We start from the raw sequence: 26334 nt of genomic DNA, 5'->3' as shown, positions 1-26334 counted from the left end.
GTAGAGCCCCTGCCTAGAATCCCCCAGTGAGGGGCTGGGGTGTGGCTCAGTGGTAGAGCCCCTGCCTAGAATCCCCCAGTGAGGGGCTGGGGTGTGGCTCAGTGGTAGAGCCCCTGCCTAGAATCCCCCAGTGAGGGGCTGGGGTGTGACTGGGTGTTGAAACTTTGCCTATAATTCCCCACCCTGTGGGGGCGTGTCTTGGTAGGGGAGAGCTTACCTAGAAAAAAGCAAAGGAGGGGGAATTTGCATAGTCTGGACCTAAGATGCTTTCCTCTTGCCCTTGGACGTCAGGACTCCAGGGGGTTCAGTCTCTAGATCCCAACACCCAAAACAATGGCCCTCGGGTTCTCAAGCCTTCAGCTGGGACTGGCCGTTAAACCATCAGCCTCTGCCCAGGGTCTGAGTTCTTCACGCTAGACTGAAGACGGGACTTTTCAGTACCATGGTCACTAATAACATACTGATAATACAGTAACGTGTCATAGTTCTCTAACAAATCTCTTCTAGATGGATGGATGATAAATAGGCTGATGATCAGTCCATGGGTGAATGATAAATAGGTAGGTGGATAAATAATTGATCAGGTAGATAGATAGATGACACATATATCCATGGGCACATAGATTCATCAATTATGTTGATTAATTATTCAAAAATTAAGTATACCTGTTGAGTATAACTATGGTTTTTTAATGTAGCCCAGGCTGGTCCCTACTCAGAATGTAGCTGGGGATGACCTTGAACTTCTGCTCTGCCTGTCTTGACCTTCCAAGTGTTGGGATTACAGGGGTGTACCACCACGTCTAATTTATTGCTAAGCAAGCACTGTGCCAACTAAGCCAGGTCTGCAGCTAGAGTGTTTTTTTTTCCCCCTAGCGAATACAGATCTGTGCTTATCTGAGTCTGAAATGTTCCTGGAAGGTCACGTGATAAAGGTTGGCTGCCAGGGCTTTGGGATAGCAGTTGGATCATGAGGGTTCTGACGTTAACAGTGCATTGATCCATGGATGGACTCGGAATTTATTTTTTAATGAAGCTAAAGACTTGTGAGGCTTTCACACATGTGTATGGTGTGTCATAATCCGAACCACCGGCACTCACATCTCCCGTTTGCTCTCCCATTTCCTCCTCCTCCACACCAGCCCCCCCCCCCCCCCCCCCCCCCCCCCCCCCCCCCCCCCCCCCCGCTTCGTGTCCTCTTTTGTTATTTTTTTTTATCCTACTTAAAATAACAAAATAAGGCACACAGTGGTGGCGCACGCCTTTAATCCCAGCACTCAGGAGGTAGAGGTAGGCGGATCTTCATGAGTTCAAGACCAGCCTGGTCTACTACAAAGTGAGTTCTAGGACAGCCAGGGCTGTTACATAGAGAAGCTCTGTCTTGAAAAACAAAGTAAAACAAAAGGATAAAATAACAAAAATAATTACAAAAGCTAGGTGTGGTGACTCATACCAGGAAGGGAGAGAGAAGGAGGAAGGGAGGAAAAAGGAAAAAAGAGAAAAAAACATCTTGACCAAGCCAAGAGCGTCATCTTGGGACTGGTGCTAAGTGCTGGGAGGGTGGAATCTTAAATGCCCATTTATCCTTCTAGCCACCTCTCCCCTCACATTTTAATGGGGTATGAATGCCAGTGCCAGAGGCCGCACTGTGTGGCTCCTCCCTGAGGACCACTAGCTACCCAGAGAAGGTCCAAGAGAAAGAACTGAGAACCACAGGGAGCTGGAGAGACGGCTTAGCAGTTCCAAGCCCCTGCTGCTCTTACAGAGAACCCTGGTTGGGTTCCGAGCACCATGTCAGATGACACACAACCTCCTGTAACTCCAGCTCTGGGGGATCTGATGCCCCCTTCTGGCCTCTGTGTGCACCTGCACTCGTGTGCATACATACAGTCAGGCACACATATACATATTTAAAAAAAACTTTACAGAAAAAAAAAAAAGCAGGGAGCATCTCATGTTCCCTAGTGAAGTGTAGCCATCACACAGGGTGACTCAGTGAACAGTCAAGACACTGGAATTATAGTCATGGGCATGGCCATAGATTCCCGCCAACCTAAAGTTCTTCATTGGACAACTTACTAGGGGCCTGCAGTGACCAGAGGAGCCCAGGCTTCAGGAAGGGACTCTGTCCCCACACGTCAGCCTGCCTCCACCCATGGTGCTTTGCTGTTGTCTTGTTTGGTGCTTGGTGAGACAGTAGCCTAGGCTTTGTCATGAACTCACAGCAGTCCTCCTGCCTCAGCTCCCGCATGATGGATGGGATTACAAGCCTAAAATCATCACGCTGAGTTTTATATGATGCCAGGTATAGAACCTAGGGCCTTGTGCATGCTGAGCAAATACTCTACCCCCTGGGAGGCCAGAGGTTAACTGTGGCTGCTGTTCCTCAGGCCCTGTCCACCTTATTGTTTGAGCTGGGGTCTCTCCCCAATTTAAAATTCACCAAATAGCCTAAGCTGGCTGGCCGGCAGGGCCCAGGCTTCCCCTGCTGGAATTCCAAGTCAGAATGAACACATTCGACCCTTTCGCATGGGTTCTGGAGTCATACTCAGCCCCTATCCTTCTGCCCAGCCTTCCACCAAGTGGGTTTAGATCTCAGCAGGGGCAGTCGGGTGGACAGCTAGTGCTTTATAAGCTTGAAGCAACATTTAAATCTTTATTTAAAAAAAAAAAAAAAGGACTGATAACATAGGATTTCTAAAAGCCAGGAGAGGATACATCGCCTGGGGAAGGGACGGGCCTCCCATCCCTAGGTGCATGCTAACAGAGGCTGTCCAGCATGGCCTTGCAGTCTTGCCCCTTTCCTCTGTCTCCTACTGCCCTGTCAGGATGTTGCCAGGAAGTCCCTCCTCTTTCCTGAGACAGGGTCTCGCCGTGTCGCTCAGATTGGTGTTTAACTCAGGACCCTCCTGCCTCAGTACTGCCTGAGTACTGAGTATCTAGGCTTACATGGCCCTATCCAGACTTCTCCCGGGTGTGTCTGTGTGTGGTGTGTGGTACACGCATGTGCAGGTGGTATGTGTGGCACTTCCACAGAAGGTGTCTCAGGACCCTGAGTGTCTTCCCCTATCGGTCTCCATCTTGTTGCCTTGAGATAGGGTCTCTTACTGAACAGCAAGCTCCTGGGATCTGCCAGCTGGCTTTTTACATGGGTGCTGGGCGCTCACACTCAGGTCCTTGAGATTGCAGAGAAAATGCTCCTAACCCACCATGCCCCTCTCTTTAATCTTCTGTGGTCTCAGCAGGGACCCTGTGATAAACTGTGCCGCTAATTAAATGAGCACCTTCACTTCTCTTCCTTCGGTTCTGTGTGTCTGGTCCACCCCTCTCCAAAGAAGGCTTTTCTGGCAGATACTACCTCCTGCTCACCCACCCTGTCTGCCTTCTGGCTGCAGGTGTGTTTCCCAGACAGGGCTTGGCCTAGCCCAGGTTTGGGGACTTGTGGCCCAGGATGCCCTGGGGAGAGGCCCTGGTGAGGGCCTCTCTCTGCTGGGTGAAAGAAGCGGAGAGTAAACAGATCGAATTTCCAGAGGCAGCCAGGCCATCCACCCAGGCGTCCACACTGATTGAAGACAGGAATGTGCTCTCAGAGGTGACTCAGCTCCTGGGCCCCTGATCCAGGCAGCCCTGGGCTTTGGCTTTGCCTGGGTGGTTGGCTCCAGCTGGGCCCAAAGGGAACAGCAGTAGAATTTTGAAGACCAACTGACTTGTGTGACTACACATCAACCTCCTAAGGGCAAGGGAACACAGCAGATGAGGCCTGCTGCAGGCTGGGTGATCTCCCAGGTTCACTGTGGAACAGGCAGAGTGAGAGGGTGACTCGGAGACATTTCTGTAGAGCCTGACCTAGAGGCTGAGGCAGGAGGATCTCAAGTTGCAGGCCGGCCTGTGCTATACAGAACAAAGGAAGAAGTCAGGGAGGGAAGAGAAAGGAGAAAGAAAGGAAGGGAAGGAAGGGGTGTGGAGGGAGAAGGAAGTCAAAGGAAGAGGGAGGGAGGGAGGGAGGGAGGGAGGGAGGGAGGGAGGGAGGGAGGGAGGGAGGGAAAGAGCAACATTTCAGTTGACAGCAACAATCAGCTAGGGAAAGGCAAGTATGGGAAGAACAGCTGGACCTGGACCTGGAGGAACCCGAGGATGGTAGAGGGAGAGACCAAGGCTAGCAAGGCCCCCAGGGTGCTCCAGAGCTGTCTCCTACTGGAGAGAAGTCCCTTTAGGGAACAGAAGACAGTGGCCATTGCTGAGAAGGTGGAGACTATAGGAAACTCAGGGTTTCTGGAACGGCTCTGGTCAGCTGGATAGGGGCCCAACCACAGGTCAAGGGCGGGATAATAGGACATCAGTCTTTGGATGTGGACCGTGGAGGTCGTTGGTGAGATTAACCGGGTGGAGCAAAGCTAACTGCCTTCCAGCTGGCAAGGGTTTTAAGCTTGTGACCTGAGGAAGAGCTGTGGATGAAGGACAACCCTTTGGAGGATGGAAGACACCTGAGCCTAGAGAAGTGACTAAGAGGACTTGCTGTTGTTGCAAAGGACCCCACTTCAGTTCTCAGTACCCCTGTGGGGCAGCACACAACTGCCTACAGCTCTAGCTTTAGGGGATCTAACACCCTCTTTCTAAACCCTGTGGTCACCTGCATTCACGTGCACAGACCCACACACACAGACGCAAATTATAAAAAAGATCAATCTTTTTTTTTGTTTTTACTGAAGAGGCTGGAGAGGTAGCTCAGGGGTGAAGAGTGCTTGCTCTTTGAGAGGACTCGGGTTCTGTTCCCAGCACCCACAGAGTGGTTCGCGGCCATCTGTAGCTCCAGGAGATCTGAGCCCTCTTCTGACTTCCGTGGGCACCAAGCACTCATGGCTATACACATACACATGTAGACGAAACACTCACACACATAAAATAACTTTTTTTTTTTCATAATTGGAGGAAACTTGAGCCCTGGGAAGGAAAGAGCCAAGGATGAAGAGTGTGGTGAGGAAAGAGGTGCTTGAGGGACACAGAAAGGAGTCATGGTTTGTGAAAGAAGCCATTCCCCCCCCCACACACACACACACACAGAGTTTCTTTGTGTAGCTTTGGAGCCTGTCCCGGATCTAGCTCTTATAGACCAGGTTGTCCTCGAACTCAGAGACCCACCTACTTCTGCCTCCTGAAGACTTGGGATTAAAGGCAGGCACCACCACCGCCTGGCTGAAAGTGATTCTTAAAAGCCAAACTGCACCCTGATGGTGGTGACACACACCTTTAATCCCAAAACTCAGAAGGCAGAGGCAGGCGAATCTCTGAGTTTGATGTTAGCCCACTCTACAGAGTTTCAGGATAGCCAGGGCTACAAAAAAAGAAAAGAAAAAGGAAAAACAAACTGTCTCAAAGGCCAAACTGCACATAGTTTCAGGGTTTTGTGAAGGACCTGAGTAGATTCCTGTATCATAGAAATTAAGGTGCTTGGTGAGCCGGATAGGGAGAAATAGGCCTTGGAAGGGAAGGAAGTGGAGTCAAGTGTCAGGGAGGGGATGTCTAGGCTGGAGGAATGGTGAAGGTTATCTAAACATGAGGCTGGACACAGGGGCCACCAAGGACAGACAGCTAAAAGAACACGGCCATCGACAGGGAGTTTGAGTGGCATTGACCCAGAGAACAGGGCACTTGAGTTACTAGGCAACCAGTCAACAGCCTCAGGCAACACCCGAGCTGGGCCCTCCAGGGAATGTCGTTTGCAGTTAATAGTGTCTGGGATGTGGGGAGATGGCCACAGGACCACAGATTGCTTCATGGGCAAGGGTTGACTTCCTCTGTTCTTATCTTCCTGTGTTGACAGAAAGTTGGGCATCCTTCGGAGGATGAATGGGCTGTTAGGCAGAGCAAGGGACATGGGAAATTCACTGGGTATCAAGTCCCATCAGGAGAGGGAAGAAGAATGTCACAGCTTTTGTCCAAACTCAGTACAAGGAAAGAAAGGAACAGATACATCTAGGGGTGTGGCTTACACCGCATTAGAGATCTTACCTAGAACCCCCCAGTGAGGGGCTGGGGTGTGTCTCAGTGGTAGAGCCCCTGCCTAGAATCCTCCAGTGAGGGGCTGGGGTGTGGCTCAGTGGTAGAGCCCCTGCCTAGAATCCCCCAGTGAGGGGCTGGGGTGTGAGTCACAGAGGAGGCTGACACAGAAGGGTCAGAGGTTGAAGACTGGAACAGACCTGGCACTTGCTGATTTCCAGGCTGGCCCGGAATGGTTACTCACAGTGTAACGCCGTCTGGTTGAAATGTACAGCAACCCTTCATGGCACCGGATGTCAAGTGTGCTGCTGTACCAGATACCAGGCTGGTACTGCGTAACGATTAAGGGAGCTCTTCATCGTACACACTGTGCAGGGTCCCTGTCACATCGTGATACATGGTCAGCCCAAACCCTGCCCCCACTGTCCTCCAGTCCCCTTATGGATAGCTTCAGACTGTGGAATACCATGAGGAGCATCTCTTAGCAAAGGAAAAGGAGATGGCTGCTGGCTGGTACCCTGCCCTGCCCCCCCCCCAGGTGCTTGACTGAGGTAATAAAGACGAGCTGGAAGTTCACTGAACAGGGAGGGGCTCACTCCATAGTGGGAAGGGCGGCTGCAGAAGACGTGACCGCTGAGACGATAGGCAGGTGGGCCGTGAAGGAGGGTGACCAAGTAGAAGCTGGTGATAGTCTCCACCCGAGCTCACACAGTGGGGAGGCATGGAGAAAGGAAGACGGGGGCCCGCGAGGATGGCTCAGTCAGTAAAGTGTTTGCTATGGAAGCGTGAGGACTTGAGTTTGGTCACCAGAACTTCCGCTTAAAAAGCGGGGTGTGCTGTCGTGTGCCTGTAACCTCAACACTGGCGAGGTAGAGATGGCGGGGGGGGGGATGGAGGGGGGGACAGGACCTGGGACTCACTCACTGGCTGGTTAGCCGAGCCTACTTGGTGAGCTGCAAGCCAGTGAGAAACTCACCTGACCGACAGTGGTGGTGCACACTTTTAATCCCAGTACCCAGGAAGCAGAGACGGGTGGATCTCTTGTGTTCGAGGCCAGGCTGGTCTACAGCTTGAGTTCCAGGACAGCTTGGAACTACACAGAGAAACCCTTTCTGGAGGGGGCGGGGAAGCTAGTCATAGGGCTAGTTGAGGTGGTTCTGTGGGAAAAGGGACTAGCCACCAAACCCGATGACCCTGAGTTCAATCCCACGTGATGCAAAGGAAGAACCAACTCCCACGGGTTGTCCGCGAGCTCTACGCACACAGTCTGGCACACCCACAAATTCAGTACATAAGTAAATAAATAAATGTTTAAAAAAATATATGACGGTGAATAGCATCACCCACCTTAACAGCTACGGTTGTAGTGGACCACATGTGTACGCACACACAAAGAAGGAAAGAACGGAAGACTTGGTACTCCTAATACTAGTCCTCAGGAAGCTGGATCCGGGGAATTGCTTCAAGTTCCAGGCTTTCCTGGGCCTGTGTGTAACCATGAGGACCTAGAACCCAGGTATAGCCTGAAATGCCCTGTAGTGGGGGTGGGGTGGAGAGACAGGATATCACTGGGGCCAGCTAAGTAACAGTGTAAGCTCCAAGTTCCAGAGAGACCCTGCCACAAAGGAATAAGGCGGGGAGGGATAGAGGAGGACACGCAACACCCTTCCCTGGCTGCTGATATAATAGGCACACGTATTAGTGTGCTTGCTTGCGTGCGTGAGTGCATCTGTGTACCACACAGACACATATACAAACAGTAAAGGGAAGGAAATGTCTGCATATCCTAGAGCAGTGGTTCCTTTCCAATGCTGCTGTGACCCTTTAACACACTTCCTCATGTGTGGTCTCTCTCTCACACACACACACCGCCAACCGTAAAATTATTTCATTGGCTACTTCGTAACTAACTTCGCTATCATTATGAATTGTAATAATTAATCTAGTATGCAGGATATCTGATATGCCATGACCCCCAGGTTGTCCTGGAGGGTCAGGTGGGGTGAAGTTCACAGACACAGGCCACTTTGTGGACCAGCGAGAGCAGCAGGTCCCTCCATCTCCTCTGACCTAAAGGCCCTCTCTGAGGCGGTGTGCACAATGAATTGAGATGGACGTCCAGCAGCTGGCTGGCCCCCTGGGACATGTCACTTCAACAGCTTATTTATTTATACCTCATGTCCACAGAGGCCCTAGTTGCCGTCTGCTGGTGTTTATGCCCTCCAGACCAATGTGTCTGCTCTATTTCTGGAGTGTCCCTACAGCTTTGAGGGTGACTGGAGTATGTGTCTTGCCCATTTCTGTATACCAGGCTCTTGCTCTCTCTCTCTCTCAGGCAGCTGGGAGGCCCATCCCTCCCGGCATGCACCTGTTTGAGCCATCCGGAAGCTGGAAGCTTCAAGGCTCTCTCTGAGGATGTGGGACCCCTATGAAGGAAGCAACACCCCTCCTAGAATATTGATTGCCACTTACAAGGTGATGGTTTAGTGTTGTTACTCTGAGGCACTTAGATAATTATAAAATGGCCAGGCCGGTGGTGGTGCACATCTTTAATCCCAGCACTTGGGAAGCAGAAGCAGGTGGATCTCTGAGTTCGAGGCCAGCCTGGTCTACTGAGTGAGCTCCAGGACAGCCAAGGTGACACGGAGAAACCCTGTCTCTAAAAGAGTTACAAGTTGGCTGTGAAACAGGCATGGATAGAGATGTCACGAAGGAACCGAAGAGGGCTGACGAGATGGTTCAGTGGGTAAAAGGGGCCTGCGGCTAAGTCTGCCAACCTGAGCTCAGTCCACAGATCCCACATGGTGAACAGAGTTGTCCTCTGACCTCCACACGTGCACCACAGCCTGCTCACGTTTGCACAGACACAGGTGAAAAGGGGAGGAGCTGGAGCTAAGTGTGTGTTAGTGACACATCAGAAAAATTAACAACACAAGAAGTATGTGTCACCTGGCCCCAAACAGGCATCCTCTTGAAGATCGGTTTTGCTGGCTGGTTGTTCTGTTTCGGGATTTTATTTATAAGGATGCGCACGAATGTGCCTGGCTGAGGTTCATGCGCACCATAGGGAGGTCAGAGGGAGTTGGGTCTGCTGGAACTGGAGTGGCAGGCAGTTGTAAGCCTCTTGATACGGATGCTTGGAACCGAACCCAAGCCCTCTACAAGAGCAGTAAATGCGGTTGACCACAGCTGTGTCTTCAGCCCCTTGAAGATCAGGTTTGTGACATGCCATTCACACATAGCAAATGCTGCTCTTTTAGCCGGCTGTGGTGGTGCACATCTGTAATCCCAGCCCTTAGTGGGTAGAGGACTGGGACATGCAGGTCAGCCTTACAACGTGAGTGATGAATGAATTGGAGCCCAGCCTGGACTGTGTTAAAAAAAAAAAAAAAAAAAGTCACCCTTTTTAGTGGACAGTTCTTTGGGTTTGATGGAGATGTAGGATTTTGCAGCCACTGCTGTATACCAGAAAGTACACAGGGAACCTGATGACGTAGCTTAGTGGTAGAGCCCCTGCTTAGAATCCCCCAGTGAGGGACTGGGGTGTGGCTCAGTGGTAGAGCCCCTGCCTAGAATCCCCCAGTGAGGGGCTGTGATGTGGCTCAGTGGTAGAGCCCCTGCCTAGAGTCCCCCAGTGAGGGGCTGGGGTGTGGCTCAGTGGGAGAATACCTGTGACTCAGCAGGGGGCCTTCCCAGACTAACCATATGTTCCTGTGTCTTTCTGCTCAGGTGCAAGTTTTTCAGTCTGACAGAGACCCCCGAGGACTACACCATCATCGTGGATGAGGAAGGTTTCCTTGGTAAGTGGGCTCCATCACAAAGCGCCTCCTTATTTCCTTTTCTATTTTCTTTGTTGTTCAAAAAAAAATGGTGGAGGGAATCTGTTTGGGGTGTTTTTGTTTTGTCTTTTGGAAATTTGGAGTTTGGTGGTGATGGGTTTTTTTTTTAACCTTTTCCATTTATTGGTTTGTTGTGTATATGCACACACATGGCAGAACATGGGTGTGGAGGTCAGAGGGCAACCTGTGGAAGCCAGGTCTACCCTTCCATGTGGGCTCTAGGTGTTACCCTAAGATCCTCAGGCCTGGTGCCAGCACGTTTACCTGCTGAGCTATCTTACTGGCATTTGTTTTTGTTTGTTTCTGAGATAAGGTCCCAGTATAGCTCAGGCTAACCCAAACTTTTGATGCTCCTCTACAGCCTCCCAAATGCTGAAATTACAGGAAGGTGACATCATACCTAATTTTTTCCCATTCTCTTTCTTTAATGTTTTTCATACAAAATCATTTTTATGTGTTTAGTTAATGTGCATGTGTGTGTGTGTGTGTGTGTGTGTGTGTGTGTGTGTGTACTGTGTGCATGCAGAAACCTGTGGAGGTCAAAAGAAAGCATCAGACCCTCTGAAACTGGACTTTCTGGCTACCGTGGAAACCAGGTCCTCTGCAAGAGCAATAAGGGCTCTTAACCACTGAGCCATCTCTCTTATCCTTATTTATCCATTTTTTAAATTTAAATATCATTTGGTTATCATAAAATATATCCTTTTGAGGATGAAAAAGATGGCTCGGTGGTTAAGAAGACAAGATGAAACTCCAGAGGACCTGGGTTTGATTCCCAGCCCCACCCGGTGACTCCCAACCACCTGTCACTCCAGTCCCAGAAGATCTAATCCTCCTTCTGGCAACTGTGGGCACCAGGCACGCAGATGATACACAGACAGATGTACAGGCAAAACACCCATACACATAAGATATAATAATTTTTCAAAAATGAATCACCATTTCTTTTTTTTTTTTTGGTTTTTCGAGACAGGGTTTCTCTGTGGCTTTGGAGCCTGTCCTGGCACTCGCTCTGTAGACCAGGCTGGTCTCAAACTCACAGAGATCCGCCTGTCTCTGCCTCCCGAGTGCTGGGATTAAAGGCGTGCGCCACCATCGCCCAGCCACCATTTCTTTTCTGAAGTAGAAGTATGGCTTGTTGTTGTATTTGGTTTTTGAGATAGTCTCGAGTACCTGAGACTGGCCTTGAACTCTCTACTTAGCTGAAGACGGCCTTGACTTTCTGACCCTCCTTGTCTCTAGTGCTGATGTTCTAGGTGAGTGCCACCACACCTGGATTATGCCGCACTTTGGGGCGAAACCCTGGTTCTCGTCCCTGCTAGGCCAGCACTCTACAATATCCCTTGACCCTCAGTGGTTGAGGGGGGCTGTTTAATCACCTCGAACTGAAGCTTTCCACCCATTAGCAGTTTCCACCTCTCCTCCCCAAACCCTGATGCTTACTTCCTTGTTTGAGCAGTTTCTTGACAAGCCAGGTGTGGTGGCACATACCTGTAATCTCAATATGTGCGGGGAAGAGACAGGCAGATCGCTGTGAGTTCAAAATCAGCCTGGTCTACAAGAGTGAGTTCTAAGCCAGCCACAGCTACACGGTGAGAGACCCTGTCTCAAAATAAACAACAGAAATTAATGCCGCGCATTAAGCTTTACTTGACTATTTAGTCATTTATCTTTGCAGCTCCAGAGATGACTCTCGGTCATCCTGAGAGGTCAGGTGACCTGCTGAGCCACACCCCCAAAACCCACTGTCCAGCTTTACATTGATTTTTCCCCCCAGAGGCTCTCTGCAAATGGAAATGCATTTATTTTGTTCTTTCGTGCACCACCGTATTGATGACAGGGCAGAGGGAACCGCTGTATTTTTCTCACATTTATTGGAGTTCTGGAAAAACTAAGAGGCAGCCAGTCTTCAGAAGCCTGTGGAGAGAGACAGGAGGGGAGGCACAGGTCGGTAACCCCAGCATCTGAAAGACTGAGTAGGAAAATCAGTACTTCAGAGCGAGCCTGAGTCACAGTGGAAGACCTTGTGTTCAAGCCCTGTCTTAGTCAGGGTTCCTGTTGCTGTGAAGAGACACCATGGCCACGGCCACTTTTATCAAGGAAAACATTGGGCTGGCTTACAGTTCAGAGGTTTAGTCCATTATTGTCATGGTGGGAAGCATGGCAGGGTGCAGCCAAACACAGTGCTGGAGAAGGTGCTGAAGGTTCTGCATCTTGAGCTGCAGGCAGCAGAAGTGGAGTCACACTGAGCGTAGTTTGAGCATAGGAAACTTGGAAGCCCACCCCCACTATGACACACTTCCTCCAACCACGTCATACTTACTCCAATATAGCCACACCTCTTATGTGTGATTCCCTATGGGGACCATTTTGTTTCAAAGCACTGTAAACACAAAGGGCTGGGAATCTGATTCAGTGATTAGAGCACCTGCCTAGAATCCCCCAGTGATGGGCTGGGGTGTGGCTCAGTGTTAGAGCACCTGCCTAGAATCCCCCAGTGAGGGACTGGGATGTGACTCAGTGGTAGAGCCCCTGCCTAGAATCCCCCAGTGAGAGGTTGGAGTGTGGCTCAGTGGTAGAGCCCCTGCCTAGAATCGCCCAATGAGGGGCTGGGGTGTGACTCAGTGGTAGAGCCCCTGCCTAGAATCCCCCAGTGAGGGACTGGGATGTGACTCAGTGGTAGAGCACCTGCCTAGAATCCCCCAGTGAGGGGCTGGGGTGTGGCTCAGTGGTAGAGCTGTTGCCCATATTCAAAGCCCCAAGTTCCATTCCCATCAAGAGTTTAAATTCATGACTTGGAACTTGGATTTGCCTCACTTGCTAGTTCCTGAGCTTCCCCCATGGAAAACCGTACTCCAGGGATATCTGTCCTTGGGGAGGAAAACCAAACTTGTGTGTCTTGATTGAGATGGTATCTGCCACTAAAACAGGAGGCTCTCATCACCAGGCCCAACAGCCTTGCATTCAGCGGGAACCTTGGGATCATTCCAGTAGCCCACAGGGTAAAGTTAAATGTATATTTTACAGATGAAGAACCGGATGTCCATCAATGGAGAAAATACAAGGCTAGCCTGGGCTACATGAGACCTTGTCTTTAGACTAGAGGGATGGCTCAGGAGTTGAGAGCACTTGAGTTCATTTCCCAACATCTGCATCAGGCAGCTCACAGCCATCTATAATTCTGGCTCCTAGGGCTCTGACACCCTCTTCTGGACTCCGTGGACACCTGCACATACATGAACATATGTACATACATACATGAAATTTTTAATAATAAAAATATATAAATAGGTCTATGATGTCATCGTACTCTAATATATAAGACATTAACCAACAAGCATACCAGAATCTTCCCAAAAATGGCTTACGGTTATGTTCCAAAGACAGGAGGCATTGTCTGTTTTGTCGTGGAACACATTGCAGTCTGACTACTGAGTTCCTTGTTGCTGTGTGGGTTTCACAACTTGCCATCAGCAGGAGGTGTGGTTGACATCAGGGGTGAGAAGGGTGACCACCTCACCAAGCTTCATTTCAGGATTCCCAGGCTCCCGGAAATCCCCAAGAGACAATAGGGGCTTCAAATGCCACCCCGCAAGAAGCCCTTGGTTATTAAGTTTGGGCTCCTTAGAAGTCTAAAAGCAAAAGGCTGTGGAAATGAACCAGTTGGTAATGTACTTGGCAAGCAAGTAAGAGGACCTGAGATTGGATCCCCTATAGAAAGAAAGAAAGAAAGAAAGAAAGAAAGAAAGAAAGAAAGAAAGAAAGAAAGAAAGAAAGAAAGAAAAGGCCAATTGGTGGTGGCATGGTGCACGCCTTTAATCCCAGCAATTTGGAGGCAGAGACAGGTGGGTCTTTGTGAGTTTAAGGCCAGCCTGGTCTACAAAGCAAGTTCCATGACAGCCAGGGCTACACAGAGAAACCCTGTCTTTAAAAAAAAAAAAAAAAAAGGAAGGAAGGAAGTTGTGGTTTGTGCCTGTAACCCCAAAGCTAGAGTTGCAGAGGCAGGAGAATTCCTGATGCTCACTAGCCAGCTAGTCTGGTTCAGTAAGAGACCCTGTCTCAAAAAAAGGGGAGAGGGGGGGAAGGGAGACAGGCAAGATGGCTCAGTGGGTAAGGGTGCCCACAACCCAGCCTGATACCTGAGTTTCATCCCCACAGCCTGCCTACATGGTGGAAAGAAGACTGGCTCTCACAGGTGGTTCTCTGACCTCAACATGTGTGCGATGGCACACAGGCCTGCATACATACATATATACACACATACATACACATATATATGCATACACATGCAGTAATAATAATGTTTTTAAAAGGTGATAGCCATTAAGAAGACACCAACTAGACCTCTGACCTTCCCGTGATAGGTGTGCACACATACACATAGAAAAGAATTCCAGCACTGAGCCCAGTCAAGGTCTGGGCAGGGCCAGGGCTTGGGAATCTTGTTCCTGAAGAAACAGGTAGGAAGAACAGAGCTCACCTCCTGGGCAACAGGGAGTCACAGAAGCCCAAGACCCAGGCATTGCCCCTCCCCGGCACTTCTTCCTCCCTCTCCTGTGAAGCTGCCTGCCTCTCCATTACTAGCTGGCTGACCACAGGCCCTTCTGAGTCAGCAGGACCAATGGGCTTCCCCTAGGCTGTGGTCACCATGGTGACTGAGCTAGGCAGATAGGATTCTGATAGACTTTACTCTGCATCCTCTCCTCACGAGCCATCTTTTCTGGAAGCTGGCCCGGCCCCCTCCCCCTCCTATTCTCTGACATTACTCCCAACCCCATCTCTTTGGGGACTTACTGCTTCTTCCTGTTGGCCATTAAGACAGGGCCTGGATGGTTTGTTTTTTTTTTTTGTGTGTGTGTGTGGGTTTTATGTGTTTTTTTTTTTTTTTTTTAACCTTTTTGAGACAGGATTTCTCTGTGTAGCCTTGGCTGTCCTGGAACCCTCTCTGTAGACCAGGCTGGCCCCGAACTCACAGAGATCCACCTGCCTCTGCCTCTCAAGTGCTGGGATTAAACTTGTGCACCACCACTTCCTGGCTGACCTGAATTTGTTAAGTCCACTGAGTTTGGATTTTTTTTATTTGATTGATTGGTTTATTTATTTATTTATTTATTTATTTATTTTTGAGGCGCCATCTGATATATATTACAGACTGGTAACTAACTTCAGTCCCATGAAATCCCCCCTTCAGGGGGTCTCCCCTCATAAAGCAACAGGCACAAATGTGGTATATAGGCATACATGCAGGCAAACACCTATATATGTTAAAAATAAAAGTAGGTTTATTTTATAAAGACAAAAATAAATCTTTAAAAACAGATTAAGTTTTTAATTTAAGAAGTAGGAATTCAGGCTGAGCAGTGGTGGGCACATGCCTTTAATCCCAGCACTCAGGAGGCAGAGATAGGCAGATCTCTGTGAGTTTGAGACTAGCCTGGTCTACAAGAGCTAGTTCCAGGACAGCCAGGGCTCTTACACAGAAAAGGCCTGCCTCAAAATAACAAGAAGAAAAAGTAGGAGTTCAGGGCTGATGAGTTGGCTCAGACCTTAAGAGGACCGGGTGTTGATTCCCAGCACCCACATGGTGGTTTACATCTCTGACTCCAGCTCCAGTGAATCTAGCGCCCTCTTCTGGCCTCCACAGGCATTGGGCACACGTGTGATACACAGACAAACGTGGACAACATGCACATAAAATAAAGCAATAAATCACGAAGGCATTACCAACTCTCCTTTACAGTGGAGAACACTAAAGCTAGAGACAGATCAAAGAACTTGGCACGTGCTTCAGGTCCTGTTGCGTTACCTGGCATCATAAGCCATCCAGAATATCACCTGCTTAGCCTTCCCTAGAAGGGACCTTTTAGCCCTCCTGTTTGAGGACACTGGGGGCTGCAGATATGACTCAGTAGTTAAAGGCACTTGATTGCAGAGGACTTCTGCTTGCTTCCCAGCACCAAATGCCTGTAACTCCAGCTCCAGGGCATCCAGCGCCCTCTTCTGGCCTCCTCAGTAATTGCACTCATGTGCATAGAACCACACAGGACACACACACATGCACATACATTAATAAAAATGTTTAAACGCAGAAACTGAGGCCTAGAGACAGGCAAGACCATCTCTAGGGCCTCAGCCGATCCACACACATCTGCCTACCTCTCCAGCCAGGCCTGGCAACACCCGGGCTCCAGACAGTGGACATCTTCATCTATGTCCCATGTTCCCTGCAGAGCTGCCCTCTTCCGAGCACCTGAGCGTGGCTGATGCCACCTGGCTGGCCCTGAATGTAGTGTCTGGCGGCGGCAGCTTCTCCAGCTCCCAGCCCATCGGTGTGACAAAGATCGCCAAGTCTGTCATTGCCCCGCTGGCTGACCAGAACATCTCTGTGTTTATGTTGTCCACCTATCAGACTGACTTCATCCTGGTGAGTCAGAGCTATAGCATGCATGCTCCCATACAGTCAGAGACTGGCTGTGCACGCTCCTAACCGCCTCCGTGTAACACACACGCACGCATGCACACACACACACACACACACACACACACGTGCGCGCGCGCGCCGCTTCTCGCACTCTCCTCCGGTCCCATCTGCTGCTCTTCTCGCCCCGGCCTTGTGCACTACGGCAGGAGGTGGGATGAGCTGGGGCTCAGGGAGTCTGCTTCCCGTCCTCAGGTGCGCGAGCGTGACCTGCCCTTCGTCACTCACACCTTGTCCTCGGAGTTCACCATTCTTCGGGTTGTCAATGGAGAAACGGTAGCAGCCGAGAATCTCAGTATCACCAATGGCTTTGTGAAGCCCAAGATGGGTAAGTTGGGGTAGAGGGGTGTGTCCCCAGCAGAAAGCCCAACTCTCAGAATCCACCTGGTGTTCACCAGATTCCAGGTGGGGGGTGGCTAGCAGTGGCCAGAGATGGCTCACATCTCAGGCCAGCTTGTGGTATCAGAGTGGCTACCTATAGGAGGGACCATGGAGTAGAAGCGTAAGCATTGGGGGCTGAGCCAGATGGTGGCTGCTGGGAAGGACTTTCTCAGCAGCTGAGCAGCTTACACAGAAGCCCAGGGTCCTGAAGGGAAATTTAAGATCAGTGCAGTGGGGGCTGGAGAGATGGTTCAGAGGTTAAGAGCACTGGCTGCTCTTCCAGAGGTCCTGAGTTCAATTCCCAGCAACCACATGGTGGCTCACAACCATCTATAGGGAGATCTGGTGCCCTCTTCTGGTGTGCAGGCAGAATACTGTACACATAATAAATAAGTAAATAAATAAATAAATAAAGATCAGTGCAGTGTGTGCTGGGGGTGAAAAGAAACCCCACATGGGCCGCAGTAAACAAAGTCTGAGGCTTGGTCCAGCTCCTGTACACAAAAGCGCTACTCTGACCTTAATACTTATATCCTGTGTTCTTTCAGTCAAGAGGCCAGTCATCCACCCGTTATCCAGCCCAAGCAACAGGTTCTGTGTCACCAGCCTGGACCCCGACACACTGCCTGCCGTCGCCACGCTTCTCATGGATGTGATGTTCTACTCCAATGGGTAGGTGCTGGGGTAAGGAGTAGACATGGAGATACCGCTCCATCCTGGAGCTCTGAGGGAAAAGACCTCATTTTACCCCTAAGTCCAGTCTGCAGGAGGAGACACATTCTGCCCAGGAGCCTAATCTGAAGGGGAGACACAGATCTGCCCTAGAAACAAGTCTGAGGAGAGAGGTATGGTTCCACCTAGGAGCCTGTCTTACTCAGAGTTTCTGTTGCTGCATCCAAATCGCCATGATCGAAAAGCAAGTCGGAGAGGAAAGGGTTTATCTGGCTTATACTTTCATATTGCTATTCATCATCAAAGGCCTTTCGGACAGCAATTCAAGCAGGGCAAGAACCTGGAGGCAGGAGCTGGTGCAGAGGCCGTGGAGGGATGCTGCTTACTGGCTCGCTTCCCCTGGCTTTCTCAGCCTGCTTTCTTACAGAACCCAGGACTGACGGTCTAGGGATGATACCACCCACCAAGAGCTGGTTTGGCTGGGCCCTCCCCCGTTGATCACTAATTGCGAAAATGCCTTCAGCTGGATCTCATAGAGGCATTTCCTCAACTGAGGCTCCTTCCTCTCTGATGGCTCTAGCTTGTGTCAAGCTGACATTAAACTAGCCAGTCCAGAGCCCAATCTGAGGAGCGAGGCACTGTTCTACCCAAGAACCCGGTTTAAAGGGGGAGACACGTGCGCCTATCATCCAGCTCTTACAGTCTTTCCACCCTCTCTCTCACGATGGATTCTGAGCCTTGGTGGTGGGGTCGGGGTCCCACGTAGAGCTGAACACAGTCTCTCCCAGCACTTTGGCCAGGTAAGTCTGTACGTTAACGGCCGCCTGATGGAGAAAGAATGCTTCTCTGGCCGCGGTTGAGAGCGGCCCTAATCCATCAGTCTGAATATAAATATCTAGAAGGCAAAATGACAACAGGTTTTTCCCTAGGGCCTGTGACCTCCCAAGCCATGGTACATGTAAACATGAATTTCCCCCATGTGAAGCAGGTCCTAGATTCAAACAGAAAGTGGTTGGTTGTCCTGATAACTGTCACGCCACTATGGCACCAGAGGTCACATCTTAACCCAGCAGGTCAGTAATGTAACACTCAGGGTCGATGACTCCCTGAGTCATGGGCTTTTGATGAAGACGAGACACAAGGCGGCACAGCCCTTCTTGCCAGACTGGTGGGTGACAGACAGCATGGAGGATGTGGCAGAAGCCACACCCTCACGGCTCCCTCTTGATCCCCAGAGTGAAGGACCCCATGGCTGCCAGTGACGACTGTGGCCACATCCGCTTCTTCTCCTTCTCCCTCATTGAGGGCTACATCTCACTGGTGATGGATGTACAAACCCAGCAGAGGTGGGCAGGGCCCTGTGTGGTTGTTAAGGGGTCCGGGCGGGAGCATGTACTTTCTTCCTAGTCAGTCTGCCCTACTCCCTTCGTTGGAGATGTCCCTGTAGGTACAGGGGGTCAGTCAAGGTCCACAGCATGATGGTACCAAAGTGAAGATTCGAACCTCAGTCCCAGCTACCTCCAGAGTCCCACCCCAGCATTGCTTTCCCTCACTGACCCCAATGGGACTGACATATCCTTGGAGCCTCTGCTCTTTCCCACCCAAGGATCAGCCACTCTGTCACTCGGCCCTACAGGCCCCCCCAAGCAGAGAAGGTTCCCCAGAGCTGGGGGAGCACCAGTTAGCATCAGCCTCAGAGACCTCTTTCTTCCTTTAAAGGTTCCCAAGCCATTTGCTGTTCACGAGTGCATCTGGAGAGCTCTGGAAGATGGTGCGGATAGGAGGACAGCCCCTTGGATTTGGTGAGCCCATGGGGTTTGACACCTGTAGGCAGGGATCCACGCAGGCATTCTTGGGGTACCTGGACAGCTCCACACTTATGTGGTGATCTAAAGAGGGGGACCTATGCTAAAAGAGCCTGAAGTCCCCATTCTGACAGATCCCTTGCCTGTGGTGTGACGAGTATATGAAGGCCTCGGGAGACCAATAAGGGGGGCTCTTATACCACCCCCCCCAGATGAAAAATTAAGGCATTGGAGCAGGAAGTGAGACTTGGCAGTAGAATGTTTGCCTAGAATCCCCCAGTGAGGGGCTAGGGTGTGGCTCAGTGGTAGAGCCCCTGCCCAGAATCCCCCAGTGAGGGGCTGGGTGTGGCTCAGTGGTAGAGCCCCTGCCTAGAATCCCCCAATGAGGGGCTAGGGTGTGGCTCAGTGGTAGAGCCCCTGCCTAGAATTCCTCAGTGAGGGGCTGGGGTGTGGCTCAGTGGTAGAGCCCCTTCCTAGGCTCTAAGCATCTGTGTTTCCCTAGACGAATGTGGAATTGTAGCCCAGATCTCTGAGCCCTTGGCAGCTGCAGACATCCCGGCATACTACATCAGTACTTTCAAGTTCGACCACGCACTGGTGAGTAGCCTCTGGGAACAGGCGGGGAATTCAAGTTAGGGAGCAGGTTCCTGGGCTAATGCCCTTTTTTTTTTTTTTTTTTTTTTTTCCTGCTTCCTGCCCTCTAGGTTCCAGAAGAGAATATCAGTGGGGTTATTCATGCCCTGAAGGTCAGTCAAGGAGGGAAGCATTAGGAAAGGTTCATCTCTGGGCTGCTCCTAGCTGCAGTCCACTTGGCCCTTTCCCCCACGAAGGTTATTCTTGCAGTATTTCCCTACGGACTGAAAGATCGGCCCTGGGACCCTACGGAAAGGGCATCTGGGACACACCCCCGGTTCCTGACTCCTCCAGGCCTGGACCCAAACCAAGGCCACCCCCACATCCACCTCCAGCCTTCCAGAATCCCCCGCCTTTTCAATAATGACTCGGTTTCCCACCAGTGGGGGCATGCCCATCTTCCTGCCCCAAGTTCCACCCCAGAATGTGGTCTCTGAGGCCCAGGGGCCTTGGAGAGAGCCCAAGGCCTCACATACACCCCCCAGCAAACACCAAAGGACGCTGGCACCGCCCACAAGACGTTGGGATTGGGGTCCTGATGCAGCAAGGGACATCTTAGGAAGTCGGTGCCGCAAGAGTGGGTGTACAGAGCTGAGGAAGCCCCCGTGAGGAACCCCTCAGGATGAATGGTACGGTTGCTGCTCTAATCTCAGAGGCTCAGGGGCTGGTTCCCTCAGGACGGAGGCCAGCAGGCCACCCTCAGGTCATAATGGTCAGTGACCCTAGACCCCACCTGCTGACCACACGGGGCCTGTGTCGATTCCTACTACGACTGCCAAGAGGGGTCCTGGGTCAACCAAGACCTCCCCTGGAGGAGGACAGAATCCCAGGACCCCTCCTTTCCCACCAGCCTAGAGCACCAGCTTCTACCTGTCCTCTGTTCGCTCTCCCTGGACCCAACCTGGGCAAGCAAAGACTCCGTTCGCTCCCAGCAGTGGACCATCCCCACCAGCCCAGGCCTAGAGTGCCTTGGGCCATGTCCACCTTCCCAGCTGTCACTTAGACCAGCCTAGAGTTTCCCTCTTCATCCTCTCTACCCCACCCGGAGGGGACAAAGAGGCCTTGGCCCCCAGCTCACATACCTGCCCGAAGTAACCCAGCAGTCTGTGACTGTGGCGAAAGCTGGGAGGTAGCTACCATGCGCATTTAGGGAAAAAAGTCACACTTGGGGTTTTTTATTCGGTTGTTTGCATACAGGTGGCTGGGGAAGGAGTGGTTTTGTTTGAAGGACATGGGGCCTGCTTGAGTCTTACAAGAGTGCCCAGCGTTCAGCGGCACCTAGCAGCACCCTGTTTCTCCCAGGGCAGATGCAAATGCAAGGATGGATCCTAAGAATCTTGGCCTGTCTTCTGAGGAGAGTTATCAGGAGCAGAATTCTGGCATAAGACACCAGGACCCCTATAGTATCCTCTGCAGGGCAAAAGTGCCTGCGAGTGGTACCATAAGCTGGGACTATGGGGTCCAACAAGGTCAGAGGAGGGAATGTGTGTTTACCCCTGCACAGGTCTCGGTGTGGACTGCGTTCCTCCCTTCTCTGGGCTATAGGAGCAGACCCAGGCGGAGGATGTACTCTAGAACCCTGTAGAAGCTCAGAACCCAGCATGCTAATCAAAATTACCTCTGGTGGGGTTTGTTTGACTTGTTTTGTTTTTTGATTCCTTTTTCACAAAACAACCAAATCTCGTCATATTGTTTTCTGTTCCCAAAAGGGAAATGGCCAAGTAGACAGGGCCATAGTGAGGCCCCTGAGTCCCCTTCTCTCTCCCTCCAAGGCCTTGATTGTCCAGGGCGCACCTCTCTGTAATCCCTTTGGTCCCACCTTCCAGGTATCCCTTCCCACTGTGTAAGTGTGCTGACCCCATGTCCCCCGCCCCAGAGTTGTGTGGCCCCTAAACTTGCTAGGATGAAACTGTGTATTGTACACACCTATAAATACGTGTTTTATGTTCATAGAGATATATTCTGTAAATAGCATATATTACTTGAGCAATATATATGTTAATATATTCTGTGTGCACAGGACACAGGCAAGGACCCCACCTCATGTGTGCACACATGGGGACATTTTGAGCCACCATATATTTTTAATTTGAATATGTAGGCAATACAGTGATTGGAAAAGCCCTGGGGTCCAGGAAGCCAGCCTGGAGGGGAGACAGAAACCACCAGCCTACTGCATCTGGGACAGGTTTAGAGGGCCAGCACGGTCCACTTTGTAGCTACTGCACCCCATTCCCACAGCCTAGAGCTCTGGATGCTCTTTCTTTATTTGGGAGAACATTGATTGGTCCAGAAGGGGAATTGGATTTTTTTTTTTTATTCTTTGCATTTTTGACAGTGGCTCCCTCCCTCAGGGTTACTCCAAAATCTTTTTGTCTGGTGAACCCCTTGTAGTCTAACCTCCCTCCCAGAGTCCCCTCTCTCTAGGAAGCTGTAGGCCTGGCATCTTAGCTGATTTCTTGTTGTTATTTGTTTTCTTGAGGCAGGGTCTCTTTTTATATAGCCCTAGCTGTCCTGGAACTCCCTGTGTAGATCAGGGTGGCCTTGAATTTATAGAAAGCTGCCTGCCTCTGCCTCCTGAGTGCTGGCATTAAAGGCGTGCGCCACCACACCTAGGTGATTTTTTTTTTCTTAACTCCTGCTAGTTTAGGAATCTCAGGTTCTCTTCCCTGCTCTCTTCCTAGGGCTGACTCCACAGGCCTCAAAACACCACACATCTTGCCATCTGGTGAGGCGCTGGGGCCTGGGTTCTGCCTGCCAGCCTTCTAGAGACCCCCACTATTTAGCTACAGTAGGTCCTTTCAAGGAAGCTGGGTCTCTGTGTTCTGTGGGTGGCACTGGCGTGACAGTGTCTACAGCTCTGGGGGATGTGACATTGAGCCCTCTCCTCTTGTGTCTTTAGTGCTGTTTGCCACTTCTTGGCATCTCCTGGTTTTATGGATGTGGAGGTCACTCCACCCCCTGCTGGCCCAGCCTCAGAGGTGACCCAAGTGACAATGCCAGTTGCAGCCAAGGTTCCCTATGGGGATTTTGTTTATTTTTTCTGCAGCGCTGAGGATTGTGGACAGGGCCTAGTACATTGGAGACAAATACTCTGCTGAGCCGCTCCCAGCTTCTAGCAGCAGGAGTCTCTTGGCCTGCGTGGGGGAAAGGAGAATGGGCTGTTAAAAGTATTGGGAAACACAGACAGATCCCCTGGGCAGGGCTACCGGATCGTAGGCTCCAGGAGTTTGTGTCTGCCTGGAAGACTAGAAAAGCTCGGAAGACACAGTGGGACAGTGCGCTTGCCCAGTGTGCATGAAGCACTCAGGAGATGGAAGCAGGCAGATCACAAGTCAAGGCCAGCCTGGGCTAAGTGAGACCTTGTCTCAGAGAAAAATGCCAAATATCACCTGTATGTTTGACTACCCGTCCACGACAGGCTAATGAAACCATCCCGTGTCCCCATTGACAAAGCCCCCTCCCTAACTTCGGCTCGGCCCCACAGCCCGCTTTCCAAGAAATCTGCTTCTCCCCCAGACCCCAGCAGCATTGCCAACTGTATACTCCCTTCCTCCACAGGGTGTCTGAAGACACACATGCACACACGCATGCACGCAGTCCTGGCCCTGTGCTTCTTCAACCCTCCCTGGAGGATCAGCAATGACCTTGCCCCCACCAGCTGCAGACAACTGGTTCCTAGTGCGATGGGCGGGTTCTAGGGACCTGGTTCAGTCTTCTGCCCGTCAGGCAGTGTCGTGAGGTGGTTCCCCTGTGGCATGATGGAAGGAACTGGAAGTCAGAAGCTATCATAGCAGGTGGGAAGGAGCTAGCACCTGTGCACAGCCAGCCAGACCCCTCGGTCTGGTATACAATTGTCAAAGATCTGAGCCACCTGCTGCCAGCCCCTCCCCGCCCCATTTCCCAGGCTGACCTTTAAAAGTCCCCAGCTACCCTTGGACCATGCGCCAGAGCCCGATTGGACTATTGGACGTGAGGACAACACAGGCTCTTCTTGGCTAAGGCAATGACAGAGGGAGTGGAAAGGAGGAAGTGTCTGTTTTGACTCTGAGTTTAATGGGATTACTGCAGTCCACCATGGTGGCAAGGCATGGCAGCAGGAGCGTGAGGCAGCTGGTCACGTGGCATCACAGTCAGGAAGCAGAGAGAGATGGACGCTGATGCTCAGCTCGCTTTCTCCTTTCTATTCAGGGTAGGTTTTCCCACCTCAGTTAATCCAGACTCCCTGACAGACTTGAGCAGAGGTTTGTCTTGTAGGTGGTTCTAGAGCCTGTGGGCATGACTATTGAGCACCACAGGACACCCTTCTGAGTTCCTTCTGTGAGCAGTAGGGGAACCACAGGTGGGGTCAGCACTTGGCTTGGTGAGGGGAGCCTGGATGAGGAATAGAGAGGGCTCTCCAACAGGGATGGGATATAGCTTTGAGGGGTTTGGGGTGTTTTTTTTTTTTTTGTTTTTTGTTTTGTTTTGTTTTGGTGTTTTGTTTTTTTAGAGACAGGGTTTCCCTGTGTAACAACCCTGGCTGTCCTGGAACTCTCTGTAGACCAGGCTGACCTCAAACTCCGAGATTCATCTGCCTCCATCTCCTGAGTGCTCAGTTTAAAAGTCTGCGACACCACCCCCTGGCTTAGCTAGCTTTGAGTTTGCAAGTGATGGTTATTGTGCTGAGGGTCAGAGTGTAGCTTGGAAGGGTGGCATCCATTTTGACATCCAGGAGGGAAGCGAGGCCAAGATGGCTGACAGCCGATCAGCCTTGCTTTGCTGCATGGGGCTGTTGTGGAGTAGAGCTAACTTAACAGACCTAACCTTTTCATACATCTCTGCTTTCTTGTCCATTCCCCCAATTTGAAGCAACAAAAGGACACATTTAGCTGATCCCAGGGTGACCTCCAGCCCCCCCCCAAGCTACTCATCTGGGGGAAGGGGAGCTGAGGGCACCAGTAGAGGCCAAGACCACGGTGCTTGTGAGCATCGATTTGGTGGTGATGGTTTGTGGCATCTGGTAGAAGAGCAGGGAATCTGGGAGAGTCAAAAGTGCAGGGTGGCTCCTTCCTGTGTGTCAGGAGGCGTTCTGTGTGGTTATATTTACGTGTGTGTGTGTGTGTATGTGTGTGTACCTGTATTAGGCATGAGTGTGTGCACACATGTGCAGAGCCTATCTCAAAGCTGCGAGCTGTTTCATGCAGTGTTTGGCCCTTCAGCCCAGCCCACTGCCACACAGAGTTAACCAGATTGTGGGGGGGGGGGGGCGGAGATGCGGACCCTGGCTCTGGGGGGTTGCCCTGATAGGATAGGCTCCTTCCCTTATTGTCTACATCCCCAGGAAAGACTGCCCTCAGAACCCAGGGGGTTCATGCAGGCAGCCTGAGCTGGCCCAGGCCCACCCATGTCACTCTTCAGAGGTTTCAATTCTGAAGACAGTATTCACAGGGAGAGAGGCTGGAGACAAGAGGGACCCCTCGCTTACCAGGAACTCATCTTGGAAAGGGGTCCACAAAGCTAGAGGCCCCAGCAATGGGCACAATTCAGGTCTCCACGGGGCAGAGCCTAGCATGGCTTCCCTTTCTACTGCCTCAGTTTACCTGTATCACCACAGGAAGAGTGAGAGCAGGGTCAGCCCCCAGACAATAGGGAGAGGAATGCGCGACCAGAGCTCTCCCAGCCCTCCTCTTGTATGCCAAAATCATTTCCGTTATCCTGAGGCAGGGGAGCAGGTGTGGGTGCCCTGCCTGCAGCCCCAGCTGACCCTCACCTGGCATGTTGTGCCCAGGTCACCAGCAACACTGGGCTTTCCTAGTCCAGCAGCTTGAGTGAGGGGAGGACTGGAGTCCGACTCTCTTCACCTCCAGGGCCTTCATGCTTTCGTCTTGTCAAAGAAACAAAACCCTTGAGAGTTGTGTACTGTATGATGGAGAGAAAAAAAAGTACCTAATGTTCACCCTAAAAAAAAAGACAGTATATTTTGTACTTTGTAAAGTGTTCATTAAATGAAGGGGAAAAAAGACGATGTTGGCTGATGGCTGTATGATTTTATGTTGATTTATGCAGGATCGTGTCTCATTTCTTCCCTCTTTCCCATTCTGTTTGGAGAACATGGCTAGAGGAGCCAGGATAACCCTCAGGTGTAACCCTGAGTCTCAAAAGCTGCCGGGAGCTTTGTATCAGCTACCTGATGCTGTGTAATAAGTTGTCCTAAAACAGTGGCTTAAAATGATACATCTCTGTATCCTAGCACTCAGGGAGGCTCAGGCAGGAGGATGGAGGGTTCCAGGCTAGCCTGAGCTACATAGTAAAACCCTATCTCAGTAAAAGGGGCTGGAGAGGTCACCCAGTGGTTAAGAGCACTGGTTGGTCAATGCCCAGCACCCACACGGTGGCTCACAACCATCTGTGACTCTGGTCCCACGGAATCTGACAAGTTCTTCTGGCCTCTGCATGGGTACCAGGTACCCATGTAGTACACAGACATACATGTGATAAAACATCCATATGCATAAAATAAATAAAAGCTAAAGGGAAGAATGGTATT

The 26334-nt window shown here is 51.0% G+C and overlaps 1 protein-coding gene across 3 annotated transcripts in view; it reads left to right on the top strand.

Moving 5' to 3' along the window:
• The window catches only part of Castor2 (cytosolic arginine sensor for mTORC1 subunit 2), a 41624-nt gene that overhangs the window by 15013 nt on the left and 277 nt on the right, over nucleotides 1-26334 (top strand). The window contains exons 2-10 of one of the 3 annotated variants that reach the window (XM_050166166.1): nucleotides 9727-9797; nucleotides 16067-16260; nucleotides 16510-16642; nucleotides 17244-17367; nucleotides 18603-18713; nucleotides 19087-19169; nucleotides 19675-19769; nucleotides 19877-19918; nucleotides 20016-26292. In XM_050166166.1, the coding sequence (XP_050022123.1) occupies nucleotides 9727-9797; nucleotides 16067-16260; nucleotides 16510-16642; nucleotides 17244-17367; nucleotides 18603-18713; nucleotides 19087-19169; nucleotides 19675-19769; nucleotides 19877-19918; nucleotides 20016-20033 (871 nt within the window). In that variant the 3' untranslated portion in view covers nucleotides 20034-26292. Of the gene's footprint in view, nucleotides 1-9726; nucleotides 9798-16066; nucleotides 16261-16509; nucleotides 16643-17243; nucleotides 17368-18602; nucleotides 18714-19086; nucleotides 19170-19674; nucleotides 19770-19876; nucleotides 26293-26334 lie in introns of those variants that run through there. The other 2 variants (XM_050166164.1, XM_050166163.1) reach the window with 2 other exon arrangements.

Source organism: Alexandromys fortis, unplaced genomic scaffold (genome assembly GCF_014885135.2).
Source record: "Alexandromys fortis isolate MF-2015 unplaced genomic scaffold, M_Fortis_MF-2015_v1.1 scaffold_151, whole genome shotgun sequence".
Lineage (NCBI taxonomy): Eukaryota > Metazoa > Chordata > Mammalia > Rodentia > Cricetidae > Alexandromys > Alexandromys fortis.
The sequence above is the reverse complement of the archived record's forward strand: the minus strand, read 5'-3'. Positions and strand labels throughout refer to the sequence as shown.